The sequence below is a fragment of the Harpegnathos saltator genome, unplaced genomic scaffold (genome assembly GCF_003227715.2).
Source record: "Harpegnathos saltator strain DR-91 unplaced genomic scaffold, Hsal_v8.6 scaffold221, whole genome shotgun sequence".
In the NCBI taxonomy this organism is placed as follows: Eukaryota; Metazoa; Arthropoda; class Insecta; order Hymenoptera; family Formicidae; genus Harpegnathos; species Harpegnathos saltator.
This window is the reverse complement of record NW_020230008.1, coordinates 1-17227: the sequence shown is the minus strand read 5'-3', so window position 1 is coordinate 17227 and position 17227 is coordinate 1. Positions and strand designations below refer to the sequence as shown.

Genomic DNA, 17227 nt, shown 5'->3' with positions numbered 1-17227 from the left:
TGTTCTGACATAAGGTCAAATTAATTTTGACCTTCTGATTTTATAAGCAGGAAGCATACCTGAACGTAAAATTTTCTGCTCTTCTCATTTCTGTGGTGAAGAATATGTTTTCCATTCAAAAAATCACGTTAACCTTCTAATAATCTTGCCTAATGATTATCTTGACCTTCTGATTGAAATTAAATATCATTTTAAACTAATTAGGCGAGTTCAGGTTTCTATCGGGACAACTAATGTAAGATCAGTTTTCGATCCGGTTAATTAAGGCAAGATCGAGTACCTATCCGGCCAATCAAGGCAAGTTGGATACGAATCCGGCAAACTAAGGCAAGATCGAGTACAAATCCGGCCAATTAACCGCAAGATCAGACCCCGGTCTGACCATTTAGGTCAACAAATTAATCATCATGAGGCATTCCACTTGGCATCATGTGTTCAGAATGACCTCCATTGTTTTGTATGCAGAGATTAAGTCTAATTCTGAAGTTTTCCTGAGCGTTTCTGAGTGTTTGAACCGTAACTGCTCGACAAGCTGTCGTAATTCTCTTCATCATATCGTCTCTTGTAGTTGGCGCCTTAGCAAATATAGCATTTTTCACATATCCTCCCAAAAAAGTCCAGGGGATTGAGATCCGATGATCTTAGAAGCCATAAAGCGGGTCCTCCTCGACCTATTCATTGATTTGGATATCACTGATTCAAGAATTTTCGAACACGACAAGTAAAATGTGCTGGAGCGCCATCCTGTTGAAACTACATTCTTGCACGAACATCCAGTGGAATGTCTTTGAAATATTCTGGTAATGGATGTTGGAGAAAATCCAAGTACATATGTTGTTTAATTGTATTAAAAAAATATTAGGCAAATAAAAAAATGTTCTAGACAAAAGTTATTCAAATTAATTAGCAGAAAAAACAATGTAATAAAAAATAAAGATTCCCATTTAAAAAACGTAAATTGACCTTCAAATGACCTAGAAAATAGAGGTCAAAGTAAAGTCAAGGTCATCATAAAATAGCTCACTTAAATCCCGACAACTTTTATTCAGATAATTTTCCTTGAAACTTCAATACTGAAGAGTTATTTGGGGTGGGACATTAAAATGGGACACCCTGTACATATATATATGTATGTATATATATATATATATATAAATATATATATATGTATATATATATATGTATGTATATATATATATATATAAACTAGCATAATAAAATACCTCTAATAGTTTCCAAAAGGAATTTCTCATGTCCAACGAATTGCTTATATACTGTGATTTTGATGATTTCTTTTGGACCGATATAGTTTGCATCTTCTTATATGTAATATTGATTCGACAATATTTTCCATTGATTTCATGCACATCAGCACCCTCTTCGATAACATTAACTTGCATGTTATAACATTCGTCAAAATTTCCTACGTGTCTTGTATGTCCGTAGAATATACCATCCGGATATTTAGTAGAAGAATCAAACACTAAAGTAGAATTTAATATAATATCGGTATTTATATACACAAGTACATACAGGGTGTTATAAAAGTCCCGGAAGAGCAGAATAACTCAAAAAATATGAGTCCTAGAAAAAACGTGAAGTACTGGATTTTTATGATTTTTTCCTGGCTATCTGACGCTAACCTTGGATTTGATCTCGACAATGACCTTGAAGGTAATTTCAAGGTGAGGTCAATTTTTAATAGGACACCAACTTTTGACACCAGAAATGAAAAGAGCGGAAAATTTTACTTTCGGATATGACCTTGAACACTGCCAAATTTGACCTCTGAAGGTCACATAAAGGTCTAAGCTTGTATTAGGCTGAAAACGCGAATATCTTCGAAAATGCACCTGCTAGGGAGCAATGTTACACATAAGAATAAGAATGTAGAGGTCAACGAGGGACATTCAGCCGTGACTTTGTCCTTATTCTCAAGGTCATGAGTTAAGATTATTATTAAGCTCACCGGACTTTTTTAGGACTGAAAATCCATACTTTTGACCCAAAAGTGTCAAGATTGAAAAATTTTACGTTCAGATATGACGTTTTCAACCTTGACCTGTCAAACACACTGTCAAACGGTCAATGGGGAACATTTTGAACATCTCTTGTAATCTCAGACCGAGTTACAAGATGCTTTGCCTTTGGTAGCCAGGACTAATTGAACCTTGCCCTCAGTGGTCGGGTTTGAGACACCTTGCCTTCAGTGGTCGAGTTTGAGACACCTTGCCTTCAGTGGTCGGGTTTGAGATACCTTGCCTTCAGTGGTCGGGTTTGAGACACCTTGCCTTCAGTGGTCGGGTTCCGAGACGCTTTACTTTCAGTAGACTTCACGATCAGTGAAGTAACTTAAAACGCATAATTTTGAGAACAAGGTCAAAGTTGAAAACGTCATATCCGGACGTAAAATTTTCCAATCTTGACACTTTTAGGTCAAAAGTATGGATTTTCAGCCCTAAAAAAGTCTGGTTTGACCTTAATAATAATTTTAACTCATGACCTTGAGAATAAGGGCAAGGTCACGGCTGAATGTCCCTCGTTGACCTCTACATTCTTATTCTTATGCGTAACATTGCTCTCTAGCAGGTGCATTTTCGAAGATATTCGCGTTTTCAGCCCAAAACAAGCTTATACCTTTATGTGACCTTCAGAGGTCAAATTTGGCAGTATTCAAGGTTATATCCGAACGTAAAATTTTCCGCTCTTTTCATTTCTGGTGTCAAAAGTTGGTGTCCTATTAAAAATTGACCTGACCTTGAAATGACCTTCAAGGTCATTGTCTAGATCAAATCCAAGGTCACCGTCAGATAGCCAGGAAAAAATCATAAAAATCCAGTACTTCGCGTTTTTTCTAGGACTCATATTTTTCGAGTTATTCTGCTCTTCCGGGACTTTTATAACACCCTGTATATAAAATGCAAAATAGATCAATATCAATTTAATAAATGGAGTGTTACTTATATAGTACAAAAGTTATAGCAACATTGCTGCAACGTTGCAATAATGTTGCTGCAACTTTATGTGCTGCACGGGTAGTAATACGCCGTTAGATTGGCAGCAGATATGATCAGATATAGCGGATCGATAACTATCTGTGTCATATGAAAATCATATATTGACATAACGTTTGCTGATATAATTTATCAGTAGATTGGCAACAAAAATCGAGCAGAGTTCTAATATGTTCCATTTAAATATATTTAAATAGTTACTGAACGTCAGATCCTGTTACCTGTGTGAACTTGACACCCAACTTTTAAAAAATTAACTTTTCTGCATAAAAACGTTAGATTTTCGTTTGTAGTTATTTGTAATAACATTAATTTCGTTTGTAGTTCAACCGTTTAAAAAATATAAAAATTTTAAAAGATGACACTCACCCGAGTTTGAGATATCTCAAATCGGCTTTCGCAGTCTTCTTTAGAATCGTTTGTAGTTGTTTGTAGTGCTTTTCGTTTCGTTTGTAGTTGAACCGTTCAAAAGTTGTAACAATTTAAAAAAAACGTCCAAGAACCGATTCGGTCAATTTTTTAGATATCTCAAATCCGCTTTCGCAGCCTTATTTAGAATCGTTTGTAGTTGTTTGTAGTTGAAAGTAGATCTCAAAAATTGACCGAATCAAACAACTACAAACGATTCTAAAGAAGACTACGAAAGCGGATTTGAGATATCTTAAAAATTAACCGAATCGCCTCTTGGGCGTTTTTTTTTAAATTGTTACAACTTTTGAACAATTCAACTACAAACGAAACGAAAAGCACTACAAACAACTACAAACGATTCTAAAGAAGGCTGCGAAAGCGGATTTGAGATATCTCAAAGTCGGGTGGGTGTAATTTTTGTAAATTTTTATATTTTTTAAAGGGTCGAACTACAAACGAAATTAATGTTACTACAAACAACTACAAACGAAAATCTAATGTTTTTTATGCAGACAAGTTAATTTTTGAAAAGTAGGGTGTCAAGTTCACACAGGTGACCCTGTTGGATATTTACCATCAATTTGTTATCATATTTTGTTAGCGGATAAGCATTATTGTATTTTTGCTACTAATCTGCCGACAAAGTTTTGAACAGACATTTCGCAAAATTTAGATTTGGTTATCCGAAAATACAATTTTCAAACTATATATTTTATAAAATATTTATGCAATAATATTCATGGTCACTTGTCAATAATGTACACAAACCAAAGCATTTTGGTCCCCTAAAATAAATCGATTTATTAGCATCTACTAGTTTTATTATAGTAATCATTTATTCTTGTTCGAAAATTCTCAACTTATATGAATTGAATAAGTTTGAATCTTTCATATTTTAATTGTTTTAGTATTGGTGTTGATATTTCACAACAAACATAATGTATCATGTAATATATATGTTACATAACAATTATATTGTTGAACAGGAAATTACAACAGGTATGTTATATGTCACATTATATGTGTTAGGTTTTCATAAATTATTTCTTAAAATGCGCTAATTGCGTATAGTTTGAGAAAATAATATCAAACACACATATTACATTTTTTTCGTGTTTTAATTCGTCAAATATATTATAATTTACATAAACTTACTTTGTGTAGCCCATAGAGAACCGTTAAGTAGGTCATGCAAAAATCTCCGTGTATCTTCTTTACATGGTCCAGCCGGCAAATATTCCGATGTTGCAAAAATAATGGATAAAAAAGGCATATCTTCTAACGCCCATTGTTCCGACATTAAGTGATTTTGTTTGGCCGAAATATGGGAATGTGTTATTTTCAACAATAAGAGTACTATAATATAGTAAGCGAACCTTTGTGCGTACATCGTGATGGTAGAAGACATACTGCCTCGAAGAGTTTAATATGAATAATTATATGAATAATTAATATGAATAAGCTAGAATGATGCGTACTTGTAGTGTCCTAGTCTTACATAATTTCATAAATATGTAATGTAACGCACATATGCCAGCGTTTGATTTAGTCCTGGAAATATCGTTCATACGCGCCTGACGGCCTTCAATTCACGCAGCGATTTTTCTTTGATGTTCTCAATCGATTCGAAATGCTGTCCGCGAAGTGGTTTTTTCAGTAAGGAAAGCAGGAAAAAGTCGCAGAAGACTATGTCTGGTGAATACGGTGTTTGCGGAGCGACATTCATTAAGATTTCTGTCAGAAATTCACAACAAGTGTCGAGGTATGCGATAGTGCGTTGTCATGATGCAAAATCCACGAGTTGTTTTCTTACAATTCTGGTCGTTTCTTACGGATTGTTTCGCGCAAACACCTCATGACTGACAAGTAGTATTTTGCATTGACTTTTTGACCAGTTGGAAGAAATTCCTGGTGCACAACACCGCGATGGTTAAAGAAAACCGTGAGCATGACCTTCACATTTGATTGCAGACGGCGAGCTCTCTTCTTGCTTCATTTTTTAAACACCATTCAGTGATAAGAAATCGGCGGGCTTGCCAGCGAATTTCCTCCACCACGCACCCACAAACAGCCGACTCGGTCTATCTGTGTTGGCCACGTGCTCGGTAATCGTCAGCGCGCCGAGCGAGAGAGAGAATATCATTCCCTCTTTCTCGCTCTCGTGTTAGCTCGGCGACATGAGCGAGAATATTTTTCCCTCTTTCTCGCTCTCGTTCTCGCTCAGCGACGCGAGTTAAGCCCGTGTCACACTACGGGTTGAAGATCAAGGATTGCGGATTGAAGATTGAAATTTGACCAATCGGAATAAAGCGAATCAAAACCGAAGTTCGTTGATTTGTCGAAAACTAATCTTCAATCCGCAATCTTTGATCTTCAATCCGTAGTGTGACACGGGTTTTAGGCTGATTCTTTCTCGGCTGTAATCTGAGTCGTGGGTGCGACTATAACGATACTGAGAAGTTTTTCCTATTTGGCGCGCCGAAATTATTATGAATATTATATTATTATGGTAAATATTTAGAAGTATACAGTCAGCTCCAATTTTAATGAGACTAGTCTCATTCGACGCATTTTTGCACAAGAAAGAACTTTTACCTGTGGCAAAATCGTCGCTCTTTACCTAAGTATGTTACGCTGTTTACCTAAGTATGTACACAAGTTACTGTTAACCGGGGACGATGCAACACTCAATCATTTGACAAATTACAAATTGAAATTTCGCGATTTTAGGTATGTTATTCTAACACTTGCAGAGTTATTTCCAAATGACGGCGTAGGGCAGCAGACTGTGCGCGGTGCTGGTACTCGCCAAGTTGCGTGTTCCCGTTTAGCTATGTTTTGTTATTTTTTTTTAATTTATGTTTCTTTTACTCTTACGTATAAAAATATATATATATTACAGAAAAATAGGAATATAAATTCATTATACAAATAACCTTTTCTATGTTTTATAAAGGAGAATTCTAGCATTATAATTTATATATATTATATTTTCATATATTATGTAATATACTTCAATATCTATATACTACGTGTCTTTATATAACATTACATATATATATTAGGTGTACAACTTTGTTTCCGCCGTTTTCCTATAGATAGCTATAGCTGTAAGTAGTGGTCGAAATAAATAGATCATAGACGTCATGCAATAAACTTGGACTCAGTCCATAAATATCTGTCAACATACCCCCATAGAAACATTAGTCGATTTGTGTTTGCATCATAAAGTTATTCTCGATTGAAAATGTCAGTTTACGAGCCAAATTCTCGTCATTTGCGGGAGGTTTTAATTTTCTTCTCCAATATGAAGAAATCTGCGGCTGAGGCTCATCGAATGCTCTCAAATACTTATGGTGAGGCCGCTATTAGTGAAAAAACGTGTCGTGAGTGGTTTCAACGCTTCAAAAACGGTGATTTTCATGTCGAAGACTGGCATAGCGGTGGAAAAGAGAAGGTTTTCGAAGATGCAGAATTGGAGGTATTACTTAATGAAGACTCTTGTCAAAGTCAAGAAGAATTGGCACGATCATTGGGAATGACTCAACAAGCAATTTCAAAACGCCTCAAAGACATGGGAATGATTCAGAAGCAAGGAAATTGGGTGCCGCACGAGTTGAAATTCGTACCCGAGAGATGTTGAACGGCGTTTGTTTGCTTGTGAACAATTGCTTGAAAGGCAAAGACGGAAGGAATTTCTGCATCGCATTGTGACTGGGGACGAAAAATGGGTTCATTACGATAACCCCAAGCGCAGAAAATCATGGGCATATCCCGGCCATGCTTCCACGTCGACGACCAAACCGAATATTCACGGCTGCAAGGTCATGCTCTGTATTTGGTGAGACCAGCTCGGCGTAGTGTATCATGAGCTGTTAAAACCGACTGAAACAATCACAGGCGATCGTTATCGAACGCAATTAATGCGTTTGAGCCGAGCATTGAAAGATCAACGTCCGCAATACAACGAGAGACACGATAAAGTGATTTTGCAGCATGACAATGCTCGACCCCATGATGCGAAAATGGTCAAGACATACTTGGAAACGTTGAAATGGGAAGTCGTACCCACCCGCCGTATTCTCCAGACGTTGCTCCCTCTGACTATCAGTTGTTTCGATCAATGGCACACGGCCTAGTTGATTAGCATTTCCGGTTTTATGAAGAAGTAAGAAATTGGATCGATTCGTGGATCGCTTCAAAAGATGTCTAGTTTTTTCAACGCGGGATTCGTACGCTTCCTGAAAGATGGGAGAAAGTAGTGGCCAGCGATGGACAATACTTTGAATCATAAATGTATAACTAGTTTTTTACAATAAAGCCTCGAATTTCGGAAAAAAACAGCGAAAGCAAAGTTGTACACCTAATAGTTTCCTTATTACCCTTCTTACCTCCTTTCTTTCTATTCCCTTCTCCTCTCCTCTTTCCTCATTTCTTCCCCTTCCTCTGACCACCATCCATTTCACTCCCCCTAATAATCTCCTAAAGTGTCTATCCCATTCCTCTATTTCTACCATGTTTTACCATTCCACTATGTTTTAAATGTGAATAAAATGAATATTATGTAAATTATTTTTTTCTCATAAGCACCGACCGAATATACGTCACAAATCCGTCTGCTATTGCAAGGTCTTACCAGGAATTATAAATGGTTCTGTTTTTTGCTGCAGCTTGATAATGGTAAACAGCATGATTTTATCGAAGCAAGTCGGTCTTTGAATAATTATCTGTATTATAAAAAATTGACTCACTAATAGCGTTTTTCATTGGGAAAATGAGTGCGCACTCAATGCGCACTAGTCGTGGACGATGTGTTTCATTGGGAATTTCAGTGCACATTAAAATCATGCGTCGTGTTTCATTGGAAAATGTAGTGTCGAGTTTTTGCACTTTCGTGCACAAATTCGGCACGATCTCGGAGAGATGGTGTCGGTTGAGTGCAAAACATGGCGGCGCAGAACAGAGATGTTTTGAATGAACAAACGTATGTGATAATTTCGGATTTCCTTTCATCTTCATCCAGCAGTGATGAAGATGAGTATTTTCTTCGAAATCCGAGGCGAATTGTTCCTAAAATGAAAAACTTTTTGCAAATAGTATATCAATATTCCGATCACGACGTAAGTTTATTGTTATAATTTAGCTTGTGAAAATAAAAGTAGAAAGTAATTTTTATTTTTGTTGTAGTTCAAATCCCAGTTTCGAGGGCAACAGCATATGATATTATAAATAATTTCGAAAATTCGACGTTCTATTCTGGTGATACAAGCCATGGAGGTATTAAACCGTCCTCTGCTGAATCACACGTTTTATCTTTTTTGTGGTAAGTTTTACATATACATGTATAGTTTTTAATTCATCCACTACTCATATTATATATATATATATATATATATATAATATTAAAAAGATTTCAAAAAATATTACTTTGTATAGGTTTGCAGGAAATAAAGTGTGCTTAAGAGATGTTGCACAAAGATTTGGAGTATGCGCTACAACGATTTTTCGACAAAATAAAAGAATGATGGATTTTCTATGCGATATAGCTAGAAACGTCATCAAATTTTCTGACAAAGAAAATACTGCAAACGAATTCCTTCAAGTATGTATATTTAATTAATGTATTTTAATGAAGCTAAAGCTAGCAGCCGATTCATAGCTGAATTATGAAAGCAGTAGTTTTTAATTATTATTTAATAAATGTCAATTTCTTGTTAATTAATTATTTAATGCTAAAAATTTTTCTATTATTCTTTAGTTCTAAACAGTGCTTATGCGAATTTGCTACTAGTTTCAGCTTTATTGTATTTTATGTATGTTTTTCTAATGAGTTATTTAATGTATATGTATATAAAATTGAAGATTGCAGGATTTCCGAAAGTTCTTGGCTGTATTGATGGGACTTTCATTAAAGTCCGAACGCCAGCCCACAAAATAAAATCGACATATGTAAATAGACATGACATCCCTTCGATAACATTGCAGGGCATATGTGATGCTCGAAAGAGATTTATAGATACATTTACAGGAATCCCGTCGAAAATTCACGATGCGCGCGTACTCAAATTATCAGATATATGCGACGAGTTGCTAGGAATATGTGAAGGCGGAAAATATCACATCCTAGGCGATGGAGCGTATCCAATAAGAAAATGGCTTATTATACCATTTAAAGACTACGGAAATCTGTCTGCAAAGGATAATCAATTTAATAAAATGCTGTCTGCGACTCGAGTATTGATCTAGAATGCGTTTGGACTGTTGAAAGATCGTTTTCGACAATTAATCGAAGTAGATCTACATACTGTTGATAAAATATCAAAATTTATTACATCATGTTGCGTTTTGCATAACTTATGCATAGACAACAACGATAACTTTGATGTCGATATTGTTATAGAAAACAATGAAGATTATAATAATGAAGGCAAAGGTCAACAAGAAGCTCTATTACGAAGATTAGGGGAAGTAAAAAGAAACCAATTGATGAATGTACTTTTTCCATGAAATAAAAATCAATACAATATGAAATTATCAAACGTTTATTTGTCCTGTGGCAAATAAGTACATACTTTCCAATAAAAAACAAAACGTATAAAAACAAAGCATATTTTTTTTATAACACGTACATATTGATTATTTTTTCAAAATTCATATATTATATCTCTTATTTATTTCATAAACATGTAATTTTTTAACATACACGCTTTTTCAAAAAGTTTGATTGTAAAATTAAATAACACTGTTTTAAAATTAAATAACACAATAAGTTTACTTTATACTGGTTCATACTTAATAGTCTGAGCAGTACTATATCTTTCGTAAAGTGCGAAAATCAAAATATGCATACGCTAATATTAAAAACCAGTAATATTAAAAACAAAGACATACATTAGTAAACGTACAAAATTATAAGAGAAAAAAAAATAATTAAAATTATATATCACATCCAACGTTTTAGTTAGGAACTTTCATATTAACATATGGTTCAGGCTGATTTTACATTAGTCTTTCTTTGGTTTTTTTTAATACTTGCTTGTTTCTGTATCATCTTACTTTAGTTCCCGCTACTTTTGTTTGGCGAACAACTCCCGTATTAAATTCAACTTTTCTTGGTGACGTCTTTCTTTTGCCGCTTCTTTATTTTTCCAGTATTCCATCCTTTTATCAATATCACTTGGTTTCGATTTTTTTGTCTTCGGTGGTGAGCTATCAGTAGAATGTGTAGAGGCACTATCATTGCAGATTTCTTCCGACATTCTTGTATTCAATTTAGGATATTTAACGCTCCTTGCATTTCGCAACACCTCGGGCTCAATACTATCGTCCGAATGAACAATTTTACGCAATTCTTCTTCGAATGGTACATCCTCTCTAGAGCTGCCTGATTTAGAGTTATTCTCAACTGCTTTTTTTTTCCTTTTGAGAACGGTTTTATACCGATTTTCAACTTGAAGAGGAGTTTTTAATACGTCCAACATCGTCAGCATATCTTTTGAAATTTGCGCCCACATCAATTTTTTAGTTTTGAATTTTTTCATGGGACCAATATCCGACATATATGTTTCATATTTATCGAGAAGAAACGATGTTCCTGAATTGCTCCAGTAATCTGAAAATCACGTTGTTTAATGATTAATACAATAGTCTACATTATAGCACCAGTAAACCTATTAGTAGGTATTACAATAATGTAAAAATTTTGTGAAGTCAAAGATTTTAAAAAATCTTTTATATTTTATATTACATTTTTCATATTATATTTATTTCATTTATATTATATTTATATATATTCTATTATACATATATATTGTATGTATTTTATTTGTTAATAATATATTTAGATTATATTTATTAACGTATCATTCTTCGTTTCGTATCGTATTAATTTTCTGCTCGAATATAACAAATACTATATTTTATAGTACATTATCATAGTGCTATGAATAGTCGTAAATGCTTTATTAAAACAGATTTACCGCTACTCTTCTTTCCTTTTTTATCGTACTCCTGCGATTGTGATTCATTCTGATCATACTCCTGTGATTCAAAGGATTCAAACATGAGTGCTTCATTTTCTTTATTATACTCCGATAGCTGATCTTCATTGCTGCGATTATCACCATGACTATTCGCGTGGAATATCAATTGTTCTCTATAATACAAAATATATTGATATTTTACACTGCCATATACAGGGTGAGTAAGGATCCTCTGCAACAAACTTAGACAGATTGTTTGGAAAGTCATTCTGATTAAAAAATGTCATATGAACATAGACCCTATTCTTAATATTTACAGACCTCAAATGTTCGACAGAATTTGACAATCACTGCTACGATGGTGTAATAAAAGTAATCAGATTCAGAATAAACACTTTGAACAACTCCTGTAAACTGTCCGCAAGGATACTTGAAGAAATAAATGCATAATTCATTTCATAACTGTACATGTCACCTAAATTTTACAACTTCTGCAACTATGTAAATATTAAGAATAGGACCTGTGTTCATATAACATTTTTTACTTAGAATGACCTTCCAAACAAGTTGTCAAAGTTCGTTGCAGAGGTCCTCTGACTTACCCTTTATTTTTTTTTAATTTTTTTTCTGTTGTGTACATTTGAATTCTGTAGAACTTTGATTCTTTGAAGAAATAATGAAAAACAAGATTGCTTGGAATTAATATATGTATGCAAGAAACTGAAGAGTTCCTGTTTACCCTAAAGTAAACTTACTTATTTTTTTAAAGTAAACTTGTAAAATAAAATGGTAATTATATTTTATAAAATAAACTTTGCTCTTAACTTCTTAATGTGCTTTTTCGGAAGATTTTGATAGCTTGCAATTAATACATCTCAAAAAAATTTTACTTACTCATCTTCAATCACTCGAGATATTTCTTCAATTTTCTGATTTTCGCTTCCATGTAGAACACACAATCCATTTTTAATCACAAGTTTTATATATTGTATGCTGTAGGTATCGTCATCTGAAATTAATTGACACAAGAATCAATAATATTCAGTTAATATTCTTTTATGTATATATTTTTGAATATCAAATGAATTGTGTTTTACAAGCTTTACAAGGGGTTATATATGCATTCAAGTTTTTCGAGTAGACAATATCCAAAAACTATTATGTACATAAGTACATATGTCTTTGCCGACAATTTATTTATATTACGGGAATAACCTCAAAATCCAATATCATGCAAGTCCTATATAATTCTATACTTACTCATTAATTTATTGTATTACTCTGTTTCACTTGATAGAAGTTTTAACGAGAGCATGTCATTATTAATTTTGAAAGAAATGCTTAATTCTTCTGATTCTTCCATAGTGAAGTTTACGTTAATGCATATATTTTCTTTCAATCCGAGGCGAATCGGTTCTTATGTGCACTCATCAAGTCATGAGTGTTTCATTGGGCGTGCAAAAAAACTTGCACTGTCGGTAAACTCGGGTAGTGTCGCCTAAACTCCACGAGTTCCTAATGCGCACTCAGTGCATCCCAATGAAAAACGCTATTAGTTGCGCACCTAATATATTCATATAAAATATCTCCGATACAAATATGAAATTATATTTTTAATAAAAATAATAATAAATTTGCGCATATATAAAGAAAAATAGAAAACAGTCATAGAAATCAATCATAAAATTCTCATAGCTAAATGTCAGATCTGCAATATTATCTGAAATCTATTAGAAAACTGGAGCTGGAGATTTTTAATAATTTATTTAAATTTTTATAATAAAATCTAAGTGAAAAGAGTCTACTAATTGTCTGTCAAACAATCAACTCCTATAATGATTAGTTTACAATATATATATATATATATATATATATATAATTACAAATTTACATTATAATATAAATCCAATCCCCATCCAAATCCCATTTACAAAACAAACTTAGTTTACGAAAGATAATCTGTTTCGTTTTATTTCGGATTCTCATCATCGGCAGAATCAGGATATATAATACATTATTCTTCTTTCATTATTTTATACTCGGATGTCCTGAAAGGAAAAGAGCTGTCTCATTAATTGTACACAAGAAAAAATCTATCATTAAAATACCTTCCGTTAACAACAATTGTGTTGTTTTCAGAGAATAACCATTTCGTTAAACTCCTATATGGCATTTCGATGCATATCGTCAAGAGTAGAGAAATCATATTAGAAAGTAGCAATAACATAACAGTATCCGATACCTACGTAAAAAATTATCATTAAATTTAATAAGTAGAGAAGAGAGAGAGAGAGAGAGAGAGAGAGAGAGAGACATTCATTAAAGAGTATTCTTGGTTCTGTTTTCGCAGAAAATAAAAAAACTCCCCAGTAAAAAATCTGTATACAGACTGACGTCAGATTGGCAACAGATTGAGTAGCATCCGTCGACAGATCCAGATATCTGCATGCCCAAACTGTTGTCAGACTGCTAACAGGATCTACTAATAGACTCTGATAGTAAATCGGTGGCAGATTGCATGCATTTTGCTGTCAATCTGCCGTCAGTGCCTGTCGACTGGCTCTACGCGCATTCTGCATTAATTTTTCAGCAGGCTCTACGCGCATTCAGTTGCCAATCTGTTGTCACAGTCTGTTAAACAGATTCTGTGTACAATCTGTTGTCTTTCTGTCAATAGATATTGCTAACAGATTTTGCATAAAATCTGTTTTAGCAGGTTTGACTATATGGTACATACACACACATCAACTTTTTTATACTTACTGAATTAAAAATGTTAAAAGTTCTTGCAGTTCTTGATTGTCCTACGTTAAGCATAAGCAATATCACGTGCGTGATATAAACTCCATAAGTTAAGTTTGCTAATGGCTGCATCCAACGTGGTGTAAAGAAACGGTAGTAAAATTCTGTTGGAGAAAATACAGGAGACATAATAGCTGATTCCGAAATAATTTTGGCCAAGTAGCTTTTGGAACAATAAATAGTAAGCATGATTAACATCTTTGATTATAGAATAAATTTGTTAAAGTTTAAACTTGACCAAACTAGTTGAGCAAAATATAATAAACGAACCTGAACTTTGTCTAAACTTGACTAAAAATATTATGTCTTAAAAAATAAAAGAAAATAAGTTCAGGAAAGAGTGGGGATGGTTGATACACGTTGATATATTTAAAATTATTGCAAAATGACAAACGGTAAAATTGCATAAAAAATATAGTAATTCTGCAAAGATATTGCAGTCAAGTTGTAATAAGTTATTTCAGGCTAACTAATATATTTTCAGAAACAAAAAACATTTCTAGTTTTTGATAGTCAAAATAAATCATGTTATATTAATAAGTCTGGTCATTATATTATGAGTGCAACAGTTTATTTAGAATCTTTATTTTAAAAGTAATAATTTTTAGTTATATTGACGGCTTGACGAATATTGACAAAATATACTTTTGTTTATACAGTAACCAAAATATGTAAATATGATGAGCTGGGACTGGTTGTTACGGAATCTGTTATTACAGCTGTCAGTTGTTTATTGTAACTTACTGCACTAGTTCAGTAAGTGCACTAGTTTACTAATGCAGTTAAAATAATTGATAAATATGCTTTTATGTTTATATCATTGATAAATATATTTATGTTTATATCATTAATGCTACATGAATATATATTTTACCTGCAAAATATTAATAATTATGTTATGCACATTTTTCATTTATTTCTAATCGTTAAACCTATTCTTTGAAATATACAGATCTGTAACAATTAACCCCGATAACTGTAACAACTGACAACAACTGTAACAACTGACCTCATATACGTATGACCTTGTATGAGATTGGTTGTTACAAATGTTATCGCCTTATATTTTTCATTGATGTAATAAAGTTAATAGAAATATTGAATCCAAAAAATAATTTTTGTGTTATGTAAGCATGTAGTTATTAAAAAATTCTTATGCCGCTTATATTCCATTTTTTACTTGTGCTTCAAAAATTCATTAAGGAAAGCTGTATTAATCAGCCCCAGTCTCTCCTACCTAATTGGTTGAATCTATAATTACAACAACAATTGTTTCAAAATTGGCAGACAAGCCACTATCATAGTCGCCAATATTCAGAAACAGTAACTTATCTCGTGTTTCTTAAACCTTTTGACAATAGTGTAGACCGTAACTTAAGGCGAATCAAACATTTTATATTATGTATATCATACTTGATTGACTGCCGATGGATAACAAAACTATAGTGGAACACACGCATAAGGCAGAAATAAGTCTCTGGAAAAATGCGAAAATTGCCTCTTCCAATAGATTTGCCTTGCTCAATATAAAAAATTTATGCGCCCAATATTGGGTTGCAATATATAAAATCACAGGCATCGGGTAAACTAAGATATGTGACCAGAACTGAAAGCACAAAATGGCTCATATTACCGTGTCATTATACCGTGTTTTCCGATTGGCATTAATAAATGTGGCGTTATTATTTATTCATATTAAAATTGGAAAGCTTTGGGACATATTATTATATGTGTGAATTAATTCGGTCCATCTGGCGGTCAATTGCTGTATTATGTAATTTTCTAATCTCTAATGTCTGCAAAAGGTTTTATTTTTTAGTTTTGATATCTGGCAATAATATTCAGTTGATAAACGTTTGGTTTTGTAACAATAACATCTGTGTTTATCTGTGTGTTTATCTGATTTGAAAAAGTCGAAATTTGAGCCAAAAAAGCATCATTTCCAAGAAGTTCCCATTTTCTGTTTTCATTTAAAAAAAAACAGCCGCTGAAGCTCATCGAATGCTTGTAGAAACTTATGATGAAAGTGCTCCCATTGATAAATCATGCAGAGAATGGTTTCGACGTTTCAAAGGTGATGATTTCAGTGTCGATGACAAACTTCGTCCAGGTCAGCCGAAGAAGTTCGAGAACGAGGAATTGCAGGCGCTAATCGATGAAGATCCGTGTCAATCACAACATGAGCTCGCACAATTGTTGAATGTTGATCGATCAACAATTTCTGTGCGTTTGGCAGCTATGGGAAAGATTCACAAAGAAGGAAGATGGGTTCCATACGAACTGAAAGAAAGAGACATCGAGAGACGAAAAGCCATGTCTGAAATCTTGCTTGCCAGGCCAAAAAGAGAAGGCTTTTTGCATCGTGTTGTGACTAGAGACGAAAAGTGGATATATTTCGATAATTCCAAACGAAGGAAATCCATTAGCGACCCAGAAAAACCATCCACATCGATACCAAAGCGGAATATTCACGGCAAAAAAGTAATGCTCTGTATATAGTGGACCAGAAGGGTGTAATGTATCATGAACTATTAAAACAGAGCCAAACCATCACTGCCGAACTTTACCAACAACAATTGATTCGTTTAAACAACGCATTGAAGAATAAGTGGCCGGAATATGCAAAGAGACTCGACAAAGTGATCTTCCAGCACGATAACGCTCGACCACATGTTGGAAAGATTGTGAAGGCCACCTTGGAAGCACTTGGCTGGGACGTTTTACATCATCCGCCGTATTCACCAGACATTGCTCCATCCGATTATCACTTGTTCAGATCGATGGTACACCAACACTTCAACAATTATGAAAAAATAGAGAAATGGCTCAATAAATGGACCGCTTCGAAGGACGAGTCGTTTTTTCATCACGGAATGCAACAACTAGCAGACAGATAGGAAAAAATAATTGCAAGCGATGGCAAATACTTTGATTAGTGTACTTTTTCATGTTTTTCATACTAAAGTCTTTTTGGGAGAAAAAACGGACCGAATTAATTCACACAAATTGCCCTCTGCC

The 17227-nt window shown here is 33.8% G+C and overlaps 4 protein-coding genes across 4 annotated transcripts; 1 reads left to right on the top strand and 3 right to left on the bottom strand.

The window, feature by feature from the left end:
- Positions 1-641: 641 nt before the first annotated feature.
- Positions 642-4862, bottom strand: LOC112588454 (uncharacterized). The gene is made up of 3 exons (XM_025298484.1): positions 4581-4862; positions 1224-1483; positions 642-671 (listed from the first exon to the last, which is right to left on the bottom strand). Exons 1-3 carry the CDS (start codon positions 4831-4833, stop codon positions 642-644), a joined length of 543 nt encoding a protein of 180 aa, XP_025154269.1. The 5' UTR covers positions 4834-4862.
- Positions 4863-8500: 3638 nt separating this feature from the next.
- Positions 8501-9956, top strand: LOC112588453 (putative nuclease HARBI1). Its single transcript, XM_025298482.1, has 4 exons — positions 8501-8545; positions 8613-8748; positions 8862-9027; positions 9288-9956. The coding sequence occupies exons 3-4, from the start codon at positions 8947-8949 to the stop codon at positions 9669-9671; spliced, it is 465 nt and encodes a 154-aa protein (XP_025154267.1). The 5' UTR covers positions 8501-8545; positions 8613-8748; positions 8862-8946; the 3' UTR covers positions 9672-9956.
- A 504-nt stretch (positions 9957-10460) lies between these two features.
- LOC105190355 (uncharacterized) lies at positions 10461-12968 on the bottom strand. The gene is made up of 4 exons (XM_025298483.1): positions 12668-12968; positions 12302-12416; positions 11405-11580; positions 10461-11037 (listed from the first exon to the last, which is right to left on the bottom strand). Exons 1-4 carry the CDS (start codon positions 12669-12671, stop codon positions 10493-10495), a joined length of 840 nt encoding a protein of 279 aa, XP_025154268.1. The 5' UTR covers positions 12672-12968; the 3' UTR covers positions 10461-10492.
- Positions 12969-13347: 379 nt separating this feature from the next.
- On the bottom strand, positions 13348-15913 carry LOC112588455 (uncharacterized). Its single transcript, XM_025298485.1, has 4 exons — positions 15623-15913; positions 14171-14313; positions 13516-13649; positions 13348-13455 (listed from the first exon to the last, which is right to left on the bottom strand). Exons 1-4 carry the CDS (start codon positions 15786-15788, stop codon positions 13422-13424), a joined length of 477 nt encoding a protein of 158 aa, XP_025154270.1. The 5' UTR covers positions 15789-15913; the 3' UTR covers positions 13348-13421.
- Positions 15914-17227: the final 1314 nt, after the last annotated feature.

Coding starts and splice junctions, on each gene's coding strand:
- LOC105190355 (XM_025298483.1), bottom strand. Junction 11,581..12,301: donor TCTCGAGTGATTGAAGATGA/GTAAGTAAAATT, acceptor TTTGTATTATAG/AGAACAATTGATATTCCACG. Junction 11,038..11,404: donor AAAAGGAAAGAAGAGTAGCG/GTAAATCTGTTT, acceptor CGTGATTTTCAG/ATTACTGGAGCAATTCAGGA.
- LOC112588454 (XM_025298484.1), bottom strand. CDS start 4,833: ATGTCTTCTACCATCACGATGTACGCACAAAGGTTCGCTTACTATATT. Junction 1,484..4,580: donor TTCTCTATGGGCTACACAAA/GTAAGTTTATGT, acceptor ATTCTACTTTAG/TGTTTGATTCTTCTACTAAA. Junction 672..1,223: donor CCTTTTGGAAACTATTAGAG/GTATTTTATTAT, acceptor ATCAATGAATAG/GTCGAGGAGGACCCGCTTTA.
- LOC112588453 (XM_025298482.1), top strand. CDS start 8,947: ATGATGGATTTTCTATGCGATATAGCTAGAAACGTCATCAAATTTTCT. Junction 9,028..9,287: donor CTGCAAACGAATTCCTTCAA/GTATGTATATTT, acceptor ATAAAATTGAAG/ATTGCAGGATTTCCGAAAGT.
- LOC112588455 (XM_025298485.1), bottom strand. CDS start 15,788: ATGCCTGTGATTTTATATATTGCAACCCAATATTGGGCGCATAAATTT. Junction 14,314..15,622: donor ATCCATCGGCAGTCAATCAA/GTATGATATACA, acceptor TTTCTCCAACAG/AATTTTACTACCGTTTCTTT. Junction 13,650..14,170: donor CTTTTAACATTTTTAATTCA/GTAAGTATAAAA, acceptor TTTTTTACGTAG/GTATCGGATACTGTTATGTT.